At 38.2% G+C, this 18,189-nt stretch overlaps 1 protein-coding gene across 2 annotated transcripts in view; it reads left to right on the top strand.

Moving 5' to 3' along the window:
• KITLG (KIT ligand) overlaps nucleotides 1–18,189 on the top strand; it is a 107,293-nt gene that overhangs the window by 64,873 nt on the left and 24,231 nt on the right. For both annotated transcript variants that reach the window (XM_018047536.1, NM_001285670.1), the window contains 2 exon segments: nucleotides 12,634–12,804; nucleotides 17,536–17,695. In XM_018047536.1, the coding sequence (XP_017903025.1) occupies nucleotides 12,634–12,804; nucleotides 17,536–17,695 (331 nt within the window).

Below are 18,189 nucleotides of genomic sequence, written 5' to 3'. Positions count from 1 at the left end.
CCTTACATGACCACTGGAAAAACCATAGCTTTGACTCTACAGAACTTTGTTTGCAAAGTGATATCGCTGCTTTTTCATATGCTGTCTAGGTTTGTCATAACTTCTCTTCCAAGGAGCAAATGTCTTTTAATTTTGTGGCTGCAGTCACCATCTGCAGTGATTTCGGCACTCAAGAAAACAAAATCTGCTACTGTTTCCACTATTTCCCCATCTATTTGCCATGAAGTGATGGAACCAGACACCATGATCTTAGTTTTTTGAATGTTGAGTTGTTTTTTTTTTTTTTTCTTTTTCTTTTTTTTTTAATAAATTTTTTATTTTTTTTAAATTTTAAAATCTTTAATTCTTACATGCGTTCCCAAACATGAACCCCCCTTCCACCTCCCTCCCCACAACATCTCTCTGGGTCATCCCCATGCACCAGCCCCAAGCAAGCTGCACCCTACGTCAGACATGGACTGGCGATTCAATTCTTACATGACAGTATACATGTTAGAATTCCCATTCTCCCAAATCATCCCACCCTCTCCCTCTCCCTCTGAGTCCAAAAGTCCGGTATACACATCTGTGTCTTTTTTCCTGTCTTGCATACAGGGTCGTCATTGCCATCTTCCTAAATTCCATATATATGTGTTAGTATACTGTATTGGTGTTTTTCTTTCTGGCTTACTTCACTCTGTATAATTGGCTCCAGTTTCATCCATCTCATCAGAACTGATTCAAATGAATTCTTTTTAACGGCTGAGTAATACTCCATTGTGTATATGTACCACAGCTTTTTTATCCATTCATCTGCTGATGGACATCTAGGTTGTTTCCATGTCCTGGCTATTATAAACAGTGCTGCGATGAACATTGGGGTACATGTGTCTCTTTCAATTCTGGTTTCCTCGGTGTGTATGCCCAGAAGTGGGATTGCTGGGTCATAAGGTAGTTCTATTTGCAATTTTTTAAGGAATCTCCACACTGTTCTCCATAGTGGCTGTACTAGTTTGCATTGCCACCAACAGTGTAGGAGGGTTCCCTTTTCTCCACACCCTCTCCAGCATTTATTGCTTGCAGATTTTTGGATCGCAGCCATTCTGACTGGTGTGAAGTGGTACCTCATTGTGGTTTTGATTTGCATTTCTCTATTAATGAGTGATGTTGAGCATCTTTTCATGTGTTTGTTAGCCATCCGTATGTCTTCTTTGGAGAAATGTCTATTTAGTTCTTTGGCCCATTTTTTGATTGGGTCGTTTATTTTTCTGGAATTGAGCTGCAGAAGTTGCTTGTATATTTTTGAGATTAGTTGTTTGTCAGTTGTTTCATTTGCTATTATTTTCTCCCATTCAGAAGGCTGTCTTTTCACCTTGCTTATATTTTCCTTTGTTGTACAGAAGCTTTTAATTTTAATTAGATCCCATTTGTTTATTTTTGCTTTTATTTCCAGAATTCTGGGAGGTGGATCATAGAGGATCCTGCTGTGATTTATGTCTGAGAGTGTTTTGCCTATGTTCTCCTCTAGGAGTTTTATAGTTTCTGATCTTACATTTAGATCTTTAATCCATTTTGAGTTTATTTTTGTGTGCGGTGTTAGAAAGTGATCTAGTTTCATTCTTTTACAAGTGGTTGACCAGTTTTCCCAGCACCACTTGTTAAAGAGATTGTCTTTACTCCATTGTATATTCTTGCCTCCTTTGTCAAAGATAAGGTGTCCATATGTGTGTGGATTTATCTCTGGGCTTTCTATTTTGTTCCATTGATCTATATGTCTGTCTTTGTGCCAGTACCATACTGTCTTGATGACTGTGGCTTTGTAGTAGAGCCTGAAGTCAGGCAAGTTGATTCCTCCAGTTCCATTCTTCTTTCTCAAGATTGAATGTTGAGTTTTAAGTAATCATTTTCACTCTCCTCTTTCACCTTCATCAGAGGCTCTTTAGTTCCTCTTAGCTTTCCACTGTTAGACTGGTATCATCTGCATATCTGAGGTTGTTGATATTTCTCCTGGCAATCTGGATTCCAACTTTTGAGTCATCCTGCCCTGCATTTCACATCTGCATATAAGTTAAATAAGCAGGGTGACATTACACAGTGTTGACATACTTTCCCAATTTTGAACCAGTCTTTTGTTCCATGTTTGGTTCTAACTGTTGTTTCTTGAGCTGCATTCAGGTTTCTCAGGAGGCAGGTAAGGTGGTCTGGTATTCCCATCTCTTGAAGAATTTTCCACAGTTTTTTGTGATCCACAGAGTCAAAGGCTTTAGCGCAGTCAATGAATCAGATGTTTTTTTTTGAATTCCCTTGCTTTTTCTATGTTCCAAGTAGATGTTGGCAATTTACTATCTGGCCCCTCTACCTTTTCTAAATCCAGCTTGTACACCTGGAAGTTTTTAGTTCACATACTGCTGAAGCCTAGCCTGAAGGATTTTAAGCATAATCTTGCTAGCATGTGAAATGAGCACAATTGTATGAACATTCTTTGGCATTGGGATGAAAATTGACCCAGCCCTGTAGCCACTGCTGAATGTTCCAGATTTGCAGCATCATCTTTTAGGATTTGAAATAGCTCAGCTAGAATTCCATCACCTCCACTAGCTTTGTTCATAGTAATGCTTCCTAAGACCCACTTGACTTTGCACTCCAGGATGTCTGGCTCTAGGTGAGTGACGACACCATCATAGTTATCTGGTTCATTAAGATCTTTTTGTACAATTCTTCTGTGTATTCTTGCCACGTCTTCTTAATTTCTTCTGCTTCTTTTAGGTCCTTAACATTTCTGTCCTTTATTTTGCCCATCTTTGCCTGAAATGTTCCCTTGATATCTCCAACTTTCTTGAAGAGATTTCTGGTTTTCCCCGTTCTGTTGTTTTCCTCTATTTCTTTTTGCATTGTTCAACTTGCTTTCTTGTATCTCCTCACTATTCTCTGGAACTCTGCATTCAGTTGGGTATGTCTTTCCCTTTCTCCTTTGCCTTTCACTTCTTTTCTCAGCTATTTGTAAGGCTTCCTCAGACAGTCATTTTGCCTTCTTGCATTTCTTTTTTTTGGGGATGGTTTTGGTCACCATCTCCTGTACAATGTTAGGAACCTCCATCCATAGTTCTTCAGGCACTCTGTCTATCAGATCTAATCCCATGAATCTATTTGTCACGTTCTCTGTACATGATAAAGGATTTGATTTAGATCATTTATGAATGACCTAGTGGTTTTCCCTACTTTCTTCAATTTAAGCCTGGATTTTACAATAAGGAGCTCATGATCTGAGCCATAGTCAGCTCTAGGCCTTATTTTTGCTGACTATATAGAGCTTCTCCATCTTCAGCTGCAAAGAACATAATCCATCTGATTTCAGTATCGATCATCTGGTGATGTCTACATGTAGAGTCATCTCTTGTATTATTGGAAGAGGGTGTTTGCTATGACCAGTGTGTCCCCTTGGCAAAATTCTGTTAGCATTTGCCCTGCTTCTTTTGTACTCAATGTATGAAAAACACTTATGTGCTGAAAGTGAAGATGGAAGGAAGGAGGGACGTTCTCTCACAGGTAATCCCTTGTAATTTCCCTGAGGTACCAATTGAATAGAATCTGTAAGATTATGATGATGTGGTGAATGACTGTAACTTATCACAAAGTATTTGCACCTCAGTGTTTTACCCATCTTCTTTTAGATATGTATGCATTTCGTAAAAAGGTTTAGGTCTAAAAGCAATATCATGCTATTTTGAGGAATCATGATTTCCATAAGCCTTCTGTTATGCGACTACTTTAAATTGAGTCATTTCCTTAATCAAGAACTTTCTCATTGTTCTCAGTGATTGAAGGCTGAAAGCCAGATTCCTGAGTCTGATGTTCATAAGCTTCCATAATAACCTTCTTGCCCCATGCCAACCACCTCACCTTAATGCTCATTATTTTGCAACACAAATTCGTCACCCAGTCAGGTGAGCCCCACCCTCCTAGAATCACCTTGAAGTGAAAGTGTTAGTTGCTCATTCTTGTCCGACTGTTTGTAACCCTATTAGCCCGCCAGGCTCCTCTGTCCATGGAATTCTCCAGGTAAGCATACTGGAGTGGGTTGCCATTCTCTTCTATTCTCAATTCCAAGACTGCATGATATAGCTTCCCTTTGCTAGGAATATTCTTTCCTCTCCCACCCACTCATCCAAATTCTATCCACAGAATTATGCAGTATCCTGGGACTGAATGCATCTTAGAGGTCATCATCTCCAAGGTCAGCTTAAGATCCCTGTTTCTCATAAGACCATTTCCTACTGTCCCAGACCACACTCTCTTCCCTGTATCATTGGCCAATAAAAACTGACAGCACCCTGAATCTGTTCTTGTGTGGGACAAAGTGATGAGCAATACTGATGTGGTATTTGTTCCGTGGACCTTATCTGTTACTTTATTATCTCTGAATTTCTATAGAATTTGTCTCAAAACTAATCATTTTGGGTAATTGATCATATATTGCTAACAAAGCTATTAAAAATTGTATGTGTTATGGATCTGTCTCATAGTATTGTTGTGAGAAATGATTAAGATGTGAAAAACCCAAGATATAGTGTACATGCAATAATTGTTCTATGTCCTCATGATTATTTTGTTGTTATATTTTCTCTTTTTACTGTATTTATCTAAAGATTAGGGATCAACTCTTTTACCCTGTTGTATTTCCTTACCATTTGAGCAGGTAGTAGCTACTCAAAAGCTGCTGCTGCTGCTAAGTCGCTTCAGTCGTGTCCGACTCTGTGCGACCCCAGAGACAGCAGCCCGCCAGGCTCCCCTGTCCCTGGGATTCTCCAGGCAAGAACACTGGAGTGGGTTGCCATTTTCTTCTCCAATGCATGAAAGTGAAAAGTGGAAGTGAAGTTGGTCAGTCGCGTCCGACTCAGCGACCCCATGGACTACAGCCCACCAGGCTCCTTTATCCATGGGATTTTTCCAGGCAAGAGTATTGGAGTGGGATGCCATTCCCTTCTCCAACTCAAAAGCTACTTACCATTAAACATTTAACTGCTGGCCAGAAAAATGTCTGATTTACAAATCTTGAAGGAGCCTACCTTATTTGTTTAGATTCCTTTGGTTCTTGCTAACAGTAATGAACTCAAGCTTCACCGAAAAAAAAAAAAAAAAAGTCCCATTACTGTAAGGATACTGAAGAATAGCATTTCAAGTCAAGGGGAGGGATACAGCGAGGCCTCATAAAGGGACTCGAACCAGGACTGGAAAGCCTCCAAGTTTTCCTTTCCGCATCTCTGCTTCATTCTGTTTCACCGGTGCAGAATTTTTTGTGTGTTTTCAGTCACCTGATGGCATAATAGCTGCCCCAGAGCTCCCACACTTATATATTACAGTTTGACCCTGCTCAGAGACTAGTTATCAGTTCTTATCACTACTACCTTTTGCGGGGAGGGACTTTCCAACTGACCCATTTGTCTCAGGATGCCACGTTGTCCAGTCAGCTGTGGCTGCTGGGCAAGGCCATTGTTTGTAATTGTGGATCCCAAGGATCCACCCCTATGATTTGAAATGCTTCCTATAGAAATGGAAGTCAGTCAGGTAGACACTGTACTTGTCTACTTCTAGCTCTTATATAATATTTCTTTCAAAGGAATAAGTATAAAATGTTAGGTAAATGAATGAAATGTAACATTAAAAACTAATTTTTAGGTGGCTCTTTCCCTGGTGGCTCAGAGGATAAAGCATCTGCCTGCAGTGCAGGAGACCCGGGTTCGATCCCTGGGTTGGGAAGATCCCCTGGAGAAGGAAATGGCAACCCACTCCAGTATTCTTGCCTGGAGAATCCCATGGACAGAGGAGCCTGGTGGGCTATAGTCCATGGGGTTGCAAAGAGTCAGACAGGACTGAGCAACCTCACTTTCACTTTCACTTTGTATACTCAAACTACAGGGCCCATCTTAATAAGTAAGTGATTACATTAAGATACTTTCAGAACATCTAGACCATTACTACCTGAAAAAAACAGCATAGAAGCCACATGTTGTTAAGTTGCTCAGTTGTGTCTGACTCTTGTGACCCCATGGACTATAGCCCACCAGGCTCCTTTGTCCACGGGATTTTCCAAACATGAACTGAAGTGGATTGCCATTTCCTCCTCTAAGGGATGTTCCTGACCCAAGGATCAAATCCGTGTCAGCTGAGATCTTGGCAGGCAGATTCTTTACCACAGAGCCACCTGGGAAGCCCAGAAGCCACATATGTAATGTTAAATTGTCCAGTAGCTGCATTAAAAAAAAAAAAAAAGGAACATGAAAAATTGTAATAAAGTTTATTAGTCTAATATATTCAAAATATTATCACTGTACCTTGTAAACCATATAAAATTATCAACATATTTTAATGTTTAATATTTATTCAGAATCCACTGTGTATTTCATATCTACAGTACACTCCAGTTCAAATACTAAATTTTCATCAGAAATATTTACTCATTTAGATTTTTATAAAATTGACAATTGAAAACACAGATTCACATACCTAAGCTTTTCTGAAGATTCTTAAAAGTGTTCAGTCACCAAATTGTGTAATGATTTTCTAACTTTCAACATGTTGAATTAGTTAAGCAAACTTAATATTTTAGTTCCTCAGTCATACTGGCCACATTTTGAGTGATGAGTAGCTGAGGGTGGCTAATGGTCCCTCTATTGGCTCACACAGATTAGACAGAGATATTTTAGAGACAGAGAAAGTGATGCTCTGAATAGATTAAGTGACTTGCCTAAAATCACAAAGTGTGCTAACAGAGTTAGGGCTAGACTCAGCCCCTAGTTCATCAGGGCTGCCCTCATCTCCGATGTTCTTCTTGGCGCTATTTTGTATCTGGCTCAGAGGCCATTTATAGGCCTGCCTGGGGAAACCACATGTATTTATAGTGTTTGGACTGATTACCATCTTAATCAGATTGAGGTTTCTACTCACTTTAATTAAAGCAAGAAAATGCAGTTAGATGTCTGCAGTGAACACTGAAGACCCAAATTAATTGTTTAGAGAGAGGACTAAAATAAATCATGACAAAACCCAGCTCAAAAAAGGACTTAAGATTTTGGAGACTCTACAGCAGTAACTTGAGCACACAATATTTTACGAAGTGTTTTTATAGGAATGTTTTAAATCTGCCTGCCCATGAAATGTTCGAGATTGGCAAGGAGTGTCTGCTTTCTAGTCCTAAGAGTAAAAACCAGAAGGAGTAAGGAAAGTCCATTAAAGTCAATTGGTGGTGATGGTTTAGTCGCTAAGTTGTGTCCAACTCTTGTGAGCCCATGGTCTGTAGCTCACCCAGGCTCCTTTGCCCATGGGATTTCCCAGGCAAGAATAGTAAAGTGGGTTGCTATTCCCTTCTCCAGGGGATCTTCCTGACCTAAGGATCCAACCTTGATCTCCTGCATTGCGGGTGGATTCTTTACCGGCTGAGCCACCAGGGAAGCCCGCTAATAGCAATTAGCATTTGTTATTTGGTTGCAACAGTTACTGGAAGAAATCTGGTTCCTATAATACAGTTCTGGATTCATTGAAATGAGACAGAGCCATTTCTAATTCCTAAGTAATCTCTTAACTGAGTTTAAGGACCAGTGTGTCTCGTCCGGAAGTGGGACCACATGAGTCATGGAGAGCCCAGCAGAAGAAAGTGCTGCAGCTGTATGTGTTTTGACTGTATTTACTGATGAAAGAACCAGGCAAGTGCTTGGGAGTCTTGGTTTCTGGCATTTGTTTTAAATTTGTTGTGTAACCTTGGTGAACCACTTCACTGCTCAAGACCTTCCTTGATTTTCCCGTTTATGAAATTGGTGGGACTGGACCAGATGGTCTTTTAGCATTTCTTCCAGATCTAAACCGTTACGATTCTAGCGCCATAGTGCTAGATTCTTTTTGACTAACCAGCCAGGAGGTAAATGCTGGAAGCGCAAGAGGAAAGAAAGGGGTGCTTTGTGCCTGTGGGCATTCATACTTCTAATTCTGGCAAGATTGAAGGTTGACACACATTAAAGAAAGCAAAACAGAAACAATCAAACTGGGCGGTAATGCTGGTAATTAGATTAGTTGGATTAGAAGATGGGGTAGAAGACTCATTGTGAATATTCCTCAGAAGCCTCATAGTTTATGAGCCAGGGCTTTGCTCCCTCAGAATCTCTAATGGATGTTTTACGCCAGCTCCTTTGTGGAGAATTCCTCACAGTGCACATACCTCCATGAGGCTTCCTGACAAAGCAGACACATCTCTCTCAAAGAACAGTTACTAAATGAAAAAGTAGTGCCAAGTACCTCCGTGAAGAAACATTAGTGTGTGTTTTTTCCACTTTCAGATTCTAGTTCCAAAGGCTTCTGGGCTGCTCTTGGAGACTCTTCATCTAAGACTGATGCAGAATCCTGAGTCAAATGTTTTCAGCTAATAAACCAGCATAGTTTCTTAAATGAAGCAGGGGATGGAGAGAAGAAGGCAGGCCAGATTTAGCAAGTCTCTCGGATGTTTTTATTTCAGCCATGTTCTCAAATTTACCAGTTCTACGTCTGCAGAGATATTATATCACACATCCTGTGAAATCCACGTATCATCTAATTTATATTTGTGTGAATGTGTGAGTTTTCACTGTTGATTTTTGGAAGTGGTCATATTCTTAATTATGTTTAGAATGCTTTCAATTGTAGTTTTTTTTTTTAAATCTTATCATTAATTTGGTGCTTATGGTACTTTTAAGATCCTTAGGAAGTTCATAGTTTTTACCCAGATCTTCTGTGGTGGTGGCATGCAAGCAGGTCAAGGACATTGATTCAATGTCATCGATTCAGTTAGCATTCTAGAATGACGCGTGTTATATATCATTTATATATACACACACAAATATGAATGAAAGCATATGTTGCTCCAATAATCCTAAATAGAGCTGTTATAATTGATCCAGAAAATGTAACAGGCTACCAAAAAAGAAGGTAAGAAATTAAGAGTATGAAGTTAAGGAAAATCCAGACAAGTTTTCCCTTTCGAAGCAAAAAACTATATTTCTTTTTGTGTGTATATGAGTGAATAAAACATTACATTATATGTACTTCAGGAATTTGAAACATGCTCTTTACATCACCTCTTTGATGTCCTGTCTGACTCTATCAACTTTACTGATCTTTCACATTCTTCTAGTGAAAGAGAACATTATTTATATCTTCTATTCTTCTAATATATATTGTGAGTTAATAGTTGTACAATATAAAACTATTTGTTTAAAATGGTCTCTGAAAGATGAATAATGCCTGTTTATTAAGGTAAAGGAAAAACTTAAATTTGTGAATTGCACACTTAATTATCTATTTCCTAATCATAATAATCTTGTAAGAGTTGAAAAACAGACTTCATATCATCTCACAAATGAAATATTTAGGTCACTGTGTTTTGCTGTCTACAAATCATTGACTAGATTTAATTAAAAAGAAAATGCGAAACTGCTTGGTATTCTAGTCAAGGCTGGTTTCCTTTCTTGTAGGCAGACAAGTTAAAACTGGCTGATATTTAATATTGTTTACCTCAGTTTTATCTCTCCTAAATTCAGTAAACTTTAAAAGCTAAAATATAGCTGTTTAAACAGATTAGTGAAAAGAAATAGCTTTGAATTGATTAGTCTTTCGAAGAAAATTATGCAAGAATGTATAATAAATGAAATACAGTTAAAGGTGTTTAGAAATATATTTTTCAGCAGTGTAGTCTCAATGTTTATGTCAAATATCAATGAATTTTTCATAACCTTAAAGGGGCAGGTATTGGGCTAGGATTCGATTATGGGATTTCCATGATTTAACAGTAAGAAATTACAGGTTTAGGGTTGAAAATGTTTCTGGGAAAGTTGATTGCTTGGACTGTTGATGAGGTATGTGAAAACAAGGGTGGGTGGCCATGGGGTGAGTACTCATAGCTAAATAAGAACTTGAATGAGGAATGTAAACATAGAGTTCAGTTGAAGATAGAGATAAACAGAAGTGACAGTAAGCACCCCAGTGTTCCCCATTTAAAACTAAGAAACATGTAAACAAGCTCCTTTCTGCTTTAACCACAAAAAAGCAACAAACAAACAAAAAACCAAAAAGAAAAAACAACCTGTTCATTTAACGCAAAGACCACAGTACCTTAATTCATAATAGGGGAGTTTGATTTTGGTTCCTACACGTCAGAGGATCAGAGAGGACAGGCGAGCTTATTCATAAAGTGGAGCAAGGACAGAGTTTGAAAAGATTAGTACATGAGCTGTACTTGCCATGGAAAAATTTGCACAATTTCAGTGGGATGAACTAACTGGTGAAGGCTATTCTACCATATAAATACTACTAAAGTGGTATTTACAGAATGTGCTGTTTTCCATATCCTAGGAAATCTGCCCCTTGCTGATAGGGATGACTATCTAAAGGGAATTATCGCTGTCTAAAGGGAGGGAAACTTGGGTAAGCAATCAGCCTCCAAAGAAAGACTGACAGCTTGTAAAGGACTTGTTAATGATGCAAATATGAACTTGCATGTGCTTAAGATAAGCACTGATTTTATAAAACAAAGAGTTCATTCTCAGCATATTTTGGAAACACTTAGTCTTTGAGAGCTGGGTTGGTGAGTCCAGTGAAATGGCCAATTGAACTAATTCCCACTAGGAGTTTGTTTATTCTGCTTATCTGAAGCCAGAGCCAACACTCCCTAAAAGTTTTGAATGGCATTTAATGCTTCCAGAAATTGCAGTGTACCTATCTGTAGAGAAACCAGTTTCCCTTTGACTGGGTCATATTTATTAAAATTGTTCTATGAAATAAATATAAAATGGCTCTCTTGTATAATTTAGAAAACATGAATTACATGACTTTCCCCCACAGAGATATTCTGCTGGTAAGTAGAAAAATAAACTATAGTGGGTTTTATTCATTTTACATGGCATTGGTTACCCTCTCTGATAATGTATTTTTATCACAATAGAAATAATTTAAAATTATGTGAGATCTTAATAAGCCAAGACCATTTTACCTTTGTCTAATATCTATCTTATTTTTTTCATTATAACATTTTAACAGTTAAAAATATAAATCAGAACCTAGACTTCAAAGTTCTTTATGAGAAAAGAGAATATTACAATGTACAAAGTATGTAAATTTCCAATTATTTTAAGTGGTGTCACATTTAATTTCTAAAAATGCTATGATTCATTCTAATATGCTAAGAAGTTTTCCCTAATAATCTAAACCTTTATTTATCTGCAAATGTATAAGAGGGGTTGGCAAACTACACTCTATAGACCAGATCCAGTATGTTGCTGATATTATATGTACAGCCAGCTGAGTTTGTCTTTTTACAGATGAACATTTATAGTCTGCTTGATAATAGAGAATGCTTTTAACCCTAAGTGAACAAAAATGTTGACCCAATAAAGAGTTCCAGTCTTCTTATTGCTAAACCTGTGTTACAAAAGAAGCTAAATTATTAATTATGCAAAAGAAATTATATCTAATTATAATCATTACTTTTTAAATGGTAATAAGAATGGATAGAAATTCATTTTCTCTTGTATAACTGGACCTACGCAATATTCTTGATTTTTGCCTATTGGCATACAAAGCTTGAAAATATTTGCCATCTAGCCCTTTCCAGAAAATGTTGGGACCCCTGTTATGTAGTATTTTTTCTCACTTTTTTTTTCTTTCACTTCTATATCAGTTAAGCAATCAGTTTCTGAGCAACACCCATATGCCAGACACTATTCTAGGTCTCAGGAACACCACAGGAAACACAATTTTATAAAAATCCTACCCTCATGAAACTTACATTCAAATTATGTACCTCATCGCCTCAAAACTGCCTTACTTCCGTTATTCCCTTTCTACAGAGGGGCAAAATAAGGTTCAGAGAATTTATGTAGCTTGTTGGGATTCTCTCAGCCAGAATTGAACCCAGTTTTGCTTTATTCCAAGGCTTGAGCTTCTAACCAGTGGACGGGGCTGGCTTCATGAGTGGGGCTCCACACTTGGCTTCATGCTCTTCTGTCACCGTCGTGAAATGCTTCATCATTTTTTGAACACGTTTTGAACAGTAAATACATTTCCATTTTGCTGTTAGCCCCCCAAATTATGTAGCTGGTCCTGCCACTGAAGCCAAAGTGCTTCTCTCCCAGACCATATTTTGCCAGGGCTTTTTTTTTTTTTTAACACCCACAGAAACTCAGCTATGTAGAAGCTTTGAAATCTATCAAGATCTTGAGAAAAATAAGCTATTATTGATCCTCTGATTCATATTCTAGTCCCCCCAAAGACTGGAAGTTCCTTGAAGAACATAGGAACCTTTCCCACTATAACTTTAAAAAAAAATTTCTCTGGGTTAAATTCTTTTCAGAATACAGTAAGTAAGAAATAAATGTGCTTCCATAGAATTAAATTTTGCAGTATCTGAACCTTGTCAAGGGCTCTGTCTTAATTTCATCTCTATGGAAGGGCAAAATCTTTACCATCAACAATGTCTTCTGATCTTTATGCATTTGGAAATTTTGAAACAGCTGTGAGATATGACTTAAACAAAACCTAAGAACGAACCTGTTCTAATAGAAGGAAATCTTTTGTCCAGTAATCAGTGACTGTACTTAAAACAGGTGCTTTGTCTTTTCTTTTAATTTCTTACAGCCTAGTCATTGTTGGATAAGCGAGATGGTGGAACAACTGTCAGTCAGCTTGACTGATCTTCTGGACAAGTTTTCAAATATTTCTGAAGGCTTGAGCAATTATTCTATCATAGACAAACTTGTGAAAATAGTTGATGACCTTGTGGAGTGCATGGAAGAACACTCATTTGAGGTAACTTTGTATTGGGACTGCTTTTTATTACTCAACTCTGTAACCTATGACTGATTAGTGGTGGCAGGGGTGGAGATGTGTTTGTGAGATTTTTAATTTATAAATTTGTAATTAAAAAAATTTCGAAGATGAGCACAGAAAATAAATGTTTGTAGTTATATCACAACTGAAATGTATATTAAGACAATTAAATGTTGTAACTTAATATAAAAATAAATGTATTCACAATACACTTATAAAAACAACCCTGACTTTATCTTGTGGATAAGGTTCTCATAGCCTTCCTGTGAGGTTACCAATGTTCATTTACCTTTAAATGGAAAATTGCCTATAATGAACACTTGACCTCTTATCTATAGTAATAACATCACAACAAAGTAGTGCATTTCGATGTCTTTGGGTCATTTGATGATTAGTCGTCACTTCAGAGTATGGGTATGGCAGTGCTTTGGGTTCAAAGCATATGAAAGAAGCAGTGTACCCACTAGAGATTAGAGATGCTGGAGGTCAAATCCTGGCTCTGTTCAGAAATAGTTTTGCTCACCTTCTTTACACATAAAATGGGGACAAAGAAGAGTCGATATTACATGATTAATGATGAATTTTTATTCATCATTATGAAGGAATTTTTATCATGCAAATTTGGCAAAGTAAAATGTTAACAGTTTTTTAAAATCTTATAACACTATGTCTATCTAATAAATGACCTCTTGGGACACCTGTTTTGGCATAGAGTTCACAAGCCAAGGTTTAACCTACAGGCCTTCTTGAAGTTCCAACCTAAGGCTTTAACCATGATGCTCTATGCTAAGTCACTTCAGTCGTGTCCAACTCTGTGCGACCCCATAGACGGCAGCCCATCAGGCTCCCCCGTCCCTGGGATTCTCCAGGCAAGAACACTGGAGTGGGTTGCCATTTCCTTCTCCAATGCATGAAAGTGAAAAGTGAAAGTGAAGTCACTCAGTTGTGTCCGACCCTCAGTGACCCCATGGACTGCAGCCTTCCAGGCTCCTCCGTCCATGGGATTTTCCAGGCAAGAGAACTGGAGTGGAGTGCCATTGCCTTCTCCGATGATTCTCTATAGTAATAGTCAAATACTCTGTCTCCATTCAAATTCCAGTCACTCTCTAAGACCCAACCTTCATCCCATTTGTGCTCTCCAATCTTAAAATTCTCATACTGCCAGTCACCTAATCACTATAATTCATCATTTCTACTGTTTTACTTTCTAATTTCCCAATCAGAATGTATCTTATAATCAATGACATCTTAGAGTTAGCATCCCTTTTTATCATATCAGTATGAATGATATACTAATGGCAATGATAAGGAGAGGTCACAAAAAGTAGAGTATACCAGACAAGGTGTCATGAAGAAAATAAGATATGCCCTAGGGCCTGAAAGATGAATTAATTGGTCAATAAGTGGCAATTCATCTAGAAGAACATTCCAGATACCAAAAAGTATAAATTTACTAACCATGGCACTTTGGCTAGAACCCAAGAGATTCATACCAGGTGGTATCTCTCAGTTGTTTCAGAGGTTAACATAGTGGTACATAGGTATTAACTCTAATTATTATTACCTGCTTTTATTTATAGATAACTATGTTTGAGAAGATCCCCTTCAGAAGGGAAAGGCTACCCACTCCAGTATTCTGTCCTGGAGAATTCCATGGACTGTATAGTCCATGGGGTCAGAAAGACATGACTGAGCAACTTTCACTTTTCATATATTTATGAATTCCTAAAATATAGCTTTGACTTGTTTGGGGATTTTATAGAAAATCAGACTCTTTTTATGCTTTTGAGACTTGCTTCTTTCACTCCACATTATGTTTATAAGATATCCACATTGATTATTAAAGCTGTAGTTAATTTTTTTTTTTTTTTATATACTATGAGAGTGCTTGTTGCTCAGTCGTGTCTGACTCTTTACGACCCCACGGACTGTAGCCCGCCAGGCTCCTATGGCTATGGAATTCTGGATTCAGAATACTGGAATGGGTAGCCATTCCCTTCTCCAGGGGATCTTCCAGAACCAGGGATTGAACTCAGGCCTCCCACACTGCAGGCAGATTCTTTACCATCAGAGCCCCCAGGGAAGCCCCACTTTGAGAGTAAATGTGCCATGAAAAATCAGGGACATCTTAGAAAAGGTGACTCTTCAGTTGAGTTTACAGAGAGAATCCAAGTTGCCTAGAAAGATGAAGCAGCAAGGAACCACAGGCAAAGACAGGAGCAGAGGTGCAGAGAACGAAAAGGGTGGGACGTATGGGGATATTTGTGATTCCATATGCTCAGATGCCAGGTGAGTGTGGAAGATGGTTGTAGAGGAGGTGAGCAAGGGCACAGAGGCCAATTAGGATGGACTTAAATCCCTACTGGCAAATCAGGAAGGGAAATTATATATATGCATATAGGGAGACTGTAAATGCTTAAAATAAACTCATTGAGGTAATTCCCCGGTGGGTTAATGGTTAAGATCCTGTGCGTTCACTGCCAAGGGCCCAGGTTCAATGCCTGGTCAGGTGACTAAAATGCCACAACTTCTGCTGCTGCCGCCAAGTCGCTTCACTGTGTCAGACTCTGCGACCTCATACACGGCAGCCCACCAGGCTTCTTTGTCCCTGGGATTCTCCAGGCAAGAACGTTGGAGTGGGCTGCCATTTCCTTCTCCAGTGCATGAAAGTGAAAAGCGAAAGTGAAGTCACTCAGTCGTGCCCGACTGTTAGCGACCTCATGGACTGCAGCCTACCAGGCTCCTCCGTCCATGGGATTTTTCCAGACAAGAGTACTGGAGTGGAGTGCCATTGCCTTCTCCTGTGCAGTGCAGCCAAATAATAAAAACAAAAAATAAATTCATTGATGTAGAATGTACCTTCTCTGAGGACATAGCATCCTGCGTATATCTCTAAATTCACAGCATATTATAATTGTCTCCCCAACAAGAGTGTGAGCTCTCCACAGAAAAAGACTCTCTTGTTCAGGTTTTTTTTTTTTAAATATAAATTTATTTATTTTAATTGGAGGCTAATTACTTACTTGTTCAGGTTTATAACACGGTACCTGGCACAGAAGTGTCTGTCACAGAGAATGATTTTTTAATTGCATGAACGGAGAATAAAGCAATGCCTGAGTTCTAATCCCAAATCTGCCTCTTACTCAAGACATGGTTTTAACAAATCAGTCTCTAAATCTGAATTTCCTCATCCATTTTTCCTAACTGTATCCCAGGGAGAGATGCTCTATGCAAAATAACAAAACAGAGAGTGGAGAATACTGAGAAATCTTCAGGCTATATTCTGCTCTTAGATGCAAAATGCACATTTCTAGAACAAACCAATAGGGACTTCCCTGGTGGTCCAGTGGTTAAGATTTTGCCTTCCAATCTAGGGCATGCCAGTTCAATCCCTGGTTAGGGAACTGAGACCCCACATGCCTCTCAGTCAAAAAATGTAAAACAGGAAAAATATTGCAACAAATTCAATAAAAACTTTAAAAATGGTCCACATTAAAAAAAAAAAAAGTCCAGGAGTGAGGAAATCAGTTTGACTTTGTTTTTTTTTTTTTAATTTAAATTTATTTATTTTAATTGGAGGCTAATTACTTTACAATATTGTATTGGTTTTGCCATGCATCAACATGAATCCATCATGGGTGTACACGTGTTCCCCATCCTGAACCCCCCTCCCACCTCCCTCCCCTTACCATCCCTCTGGGTCATCCCAGTGCACCAGCCCCAGGCATCCTGTATCCTGCATCAAACTTAGACTGGCGATTCGTTTCTTATATGATATTATACATGTTTCAATGCCATTCTCCCAAATCATCCCACCCTCTCCCTCTCCCACAGAGTCCAAAGGACTGTTTTTTCTACTGTTCATAAACGGTTCATTGATTCAATATACCAGTGTTTATTAAACCACTCTCCTGTTGATTGGTGTAAGAATTAATGAACACTGCTGGCAAGAACTTTCTTAATATGCCTCCTGGTACATCTTGCAAGAGTTTCCTTAAAGTAGTTACCTAGGAGTGGAATTTCTGGGTCACAGGATGGGCACATGTCCAACCTTACTAATATCAAAGTGCCAATTTATGTCATTCCACCGGTATATAAGAGACCCCCTCTGCTCCAGGTCCTTGCCAGTATTTATCATCATTAGACTTCTTAATTAGTGCATATTTGGAGCATGTGTTGTGTATATTTTTAATGAGAAGTAATGATTTTAATGAACATCTTTAAAGAGAACAGTCTATAATTTGTTGTGAGGATTATTTCATTGTTTTAACGTTGCTTTCACCTTACTCACCCTCACCACCACCTTCTTCCTTTTATCCGGAATTGAGCACCAGACTGAACTGCATAGAATCATTTGTCCTATAGTGCCAGTTTGAATTATGAGTTTTAAAACAGTTGTCTAGAGACTTCCCTGGTGATCCAGTGGATTAAGACTCTGGGCTTCCACTGAAGGGGACACAGGTTTGATCCCTGGTTGGAGAACTAGATTCTGCATGCCCTGTGGAGAGGCAAAAAAATCTAATTCAAATTTAACTCAATGGATATGTTCCTAAAATATTAACAATGTTATTTTAAAAAAAAAAAACAGTTGTCTAAAAGTGTCCGTTTCACTTGAGTCTGTCAAGGACATATTTGTGGTCTATTATTTTGACATTAATTAAATCTGCAGACTATTTGAAAAACCTAATCTTTCTTTTCTTCTTCTTCTAGAATGTAAAAAAATCATCTAAGAGCCCAGAACCCAGGCAGTTTACTCCTGAGAAATTCTTTGGAATTTTTAATAAATCCATCGATGCCTTCAAGGACTTGGAGATAGTGGCTTCTACAATGAGTGAATGTGTGATTTCCTCAACATCAAGTCCTGAGAAAGGTAAGACATACAAGCATTCCTAAGATAAGTGTAAAAAGCAAGACTGAATCATATGTGTAGGTAAGAATCTACCTCTGACTCAAATATATATGTAGCTAGAAAAAGACATGTGTGTGTGTATGTCTAATATAAAAGCAAATATCGGTGGCATGAAAAAAAAAAAAAAACAGTTATATACTTCTTGGTGTTCAAGCCCAAACAACACTTAACCATCTTCAAAGTACAGAATTGCGCATGAGTAAATGATATATGAGATAGTCACTCATTTTCACCTGATATTTATTAGTAATATACAATTATATTCTTCTTCACTTTCAGTCTTCTTAATGTCCCCTTCTCAAATCTTTTCCCTAGGGGTCTAACTCTGAGGTATGAATTCTCATCTTCACCACTTAACCCTGTATTGAAACTTTCTCCCCACTATCATCCCTATGATATGAAATTTTAATTACTTATTTTGAAAAAGTGACCAATTTCCAGCCATTTGCATTATT

This window comes from Capra hircus, chromosome 5 (genome assembly GCF_001704415.2).
Source record: "Capra hircus breed San Clemente chromosome 5, ASM170441v1, whole genome shotgun sequence".
In the NCBI taxonomy this organism is placed as follows: Eukaryota; Metazoa; Chordata; class Mammalia; order Artiodactyla; family Bovidae; genus Capra; species Capra hircus.
This window is presented reverse-complemented; position numbering and strand designations above follow the sequence as displayed.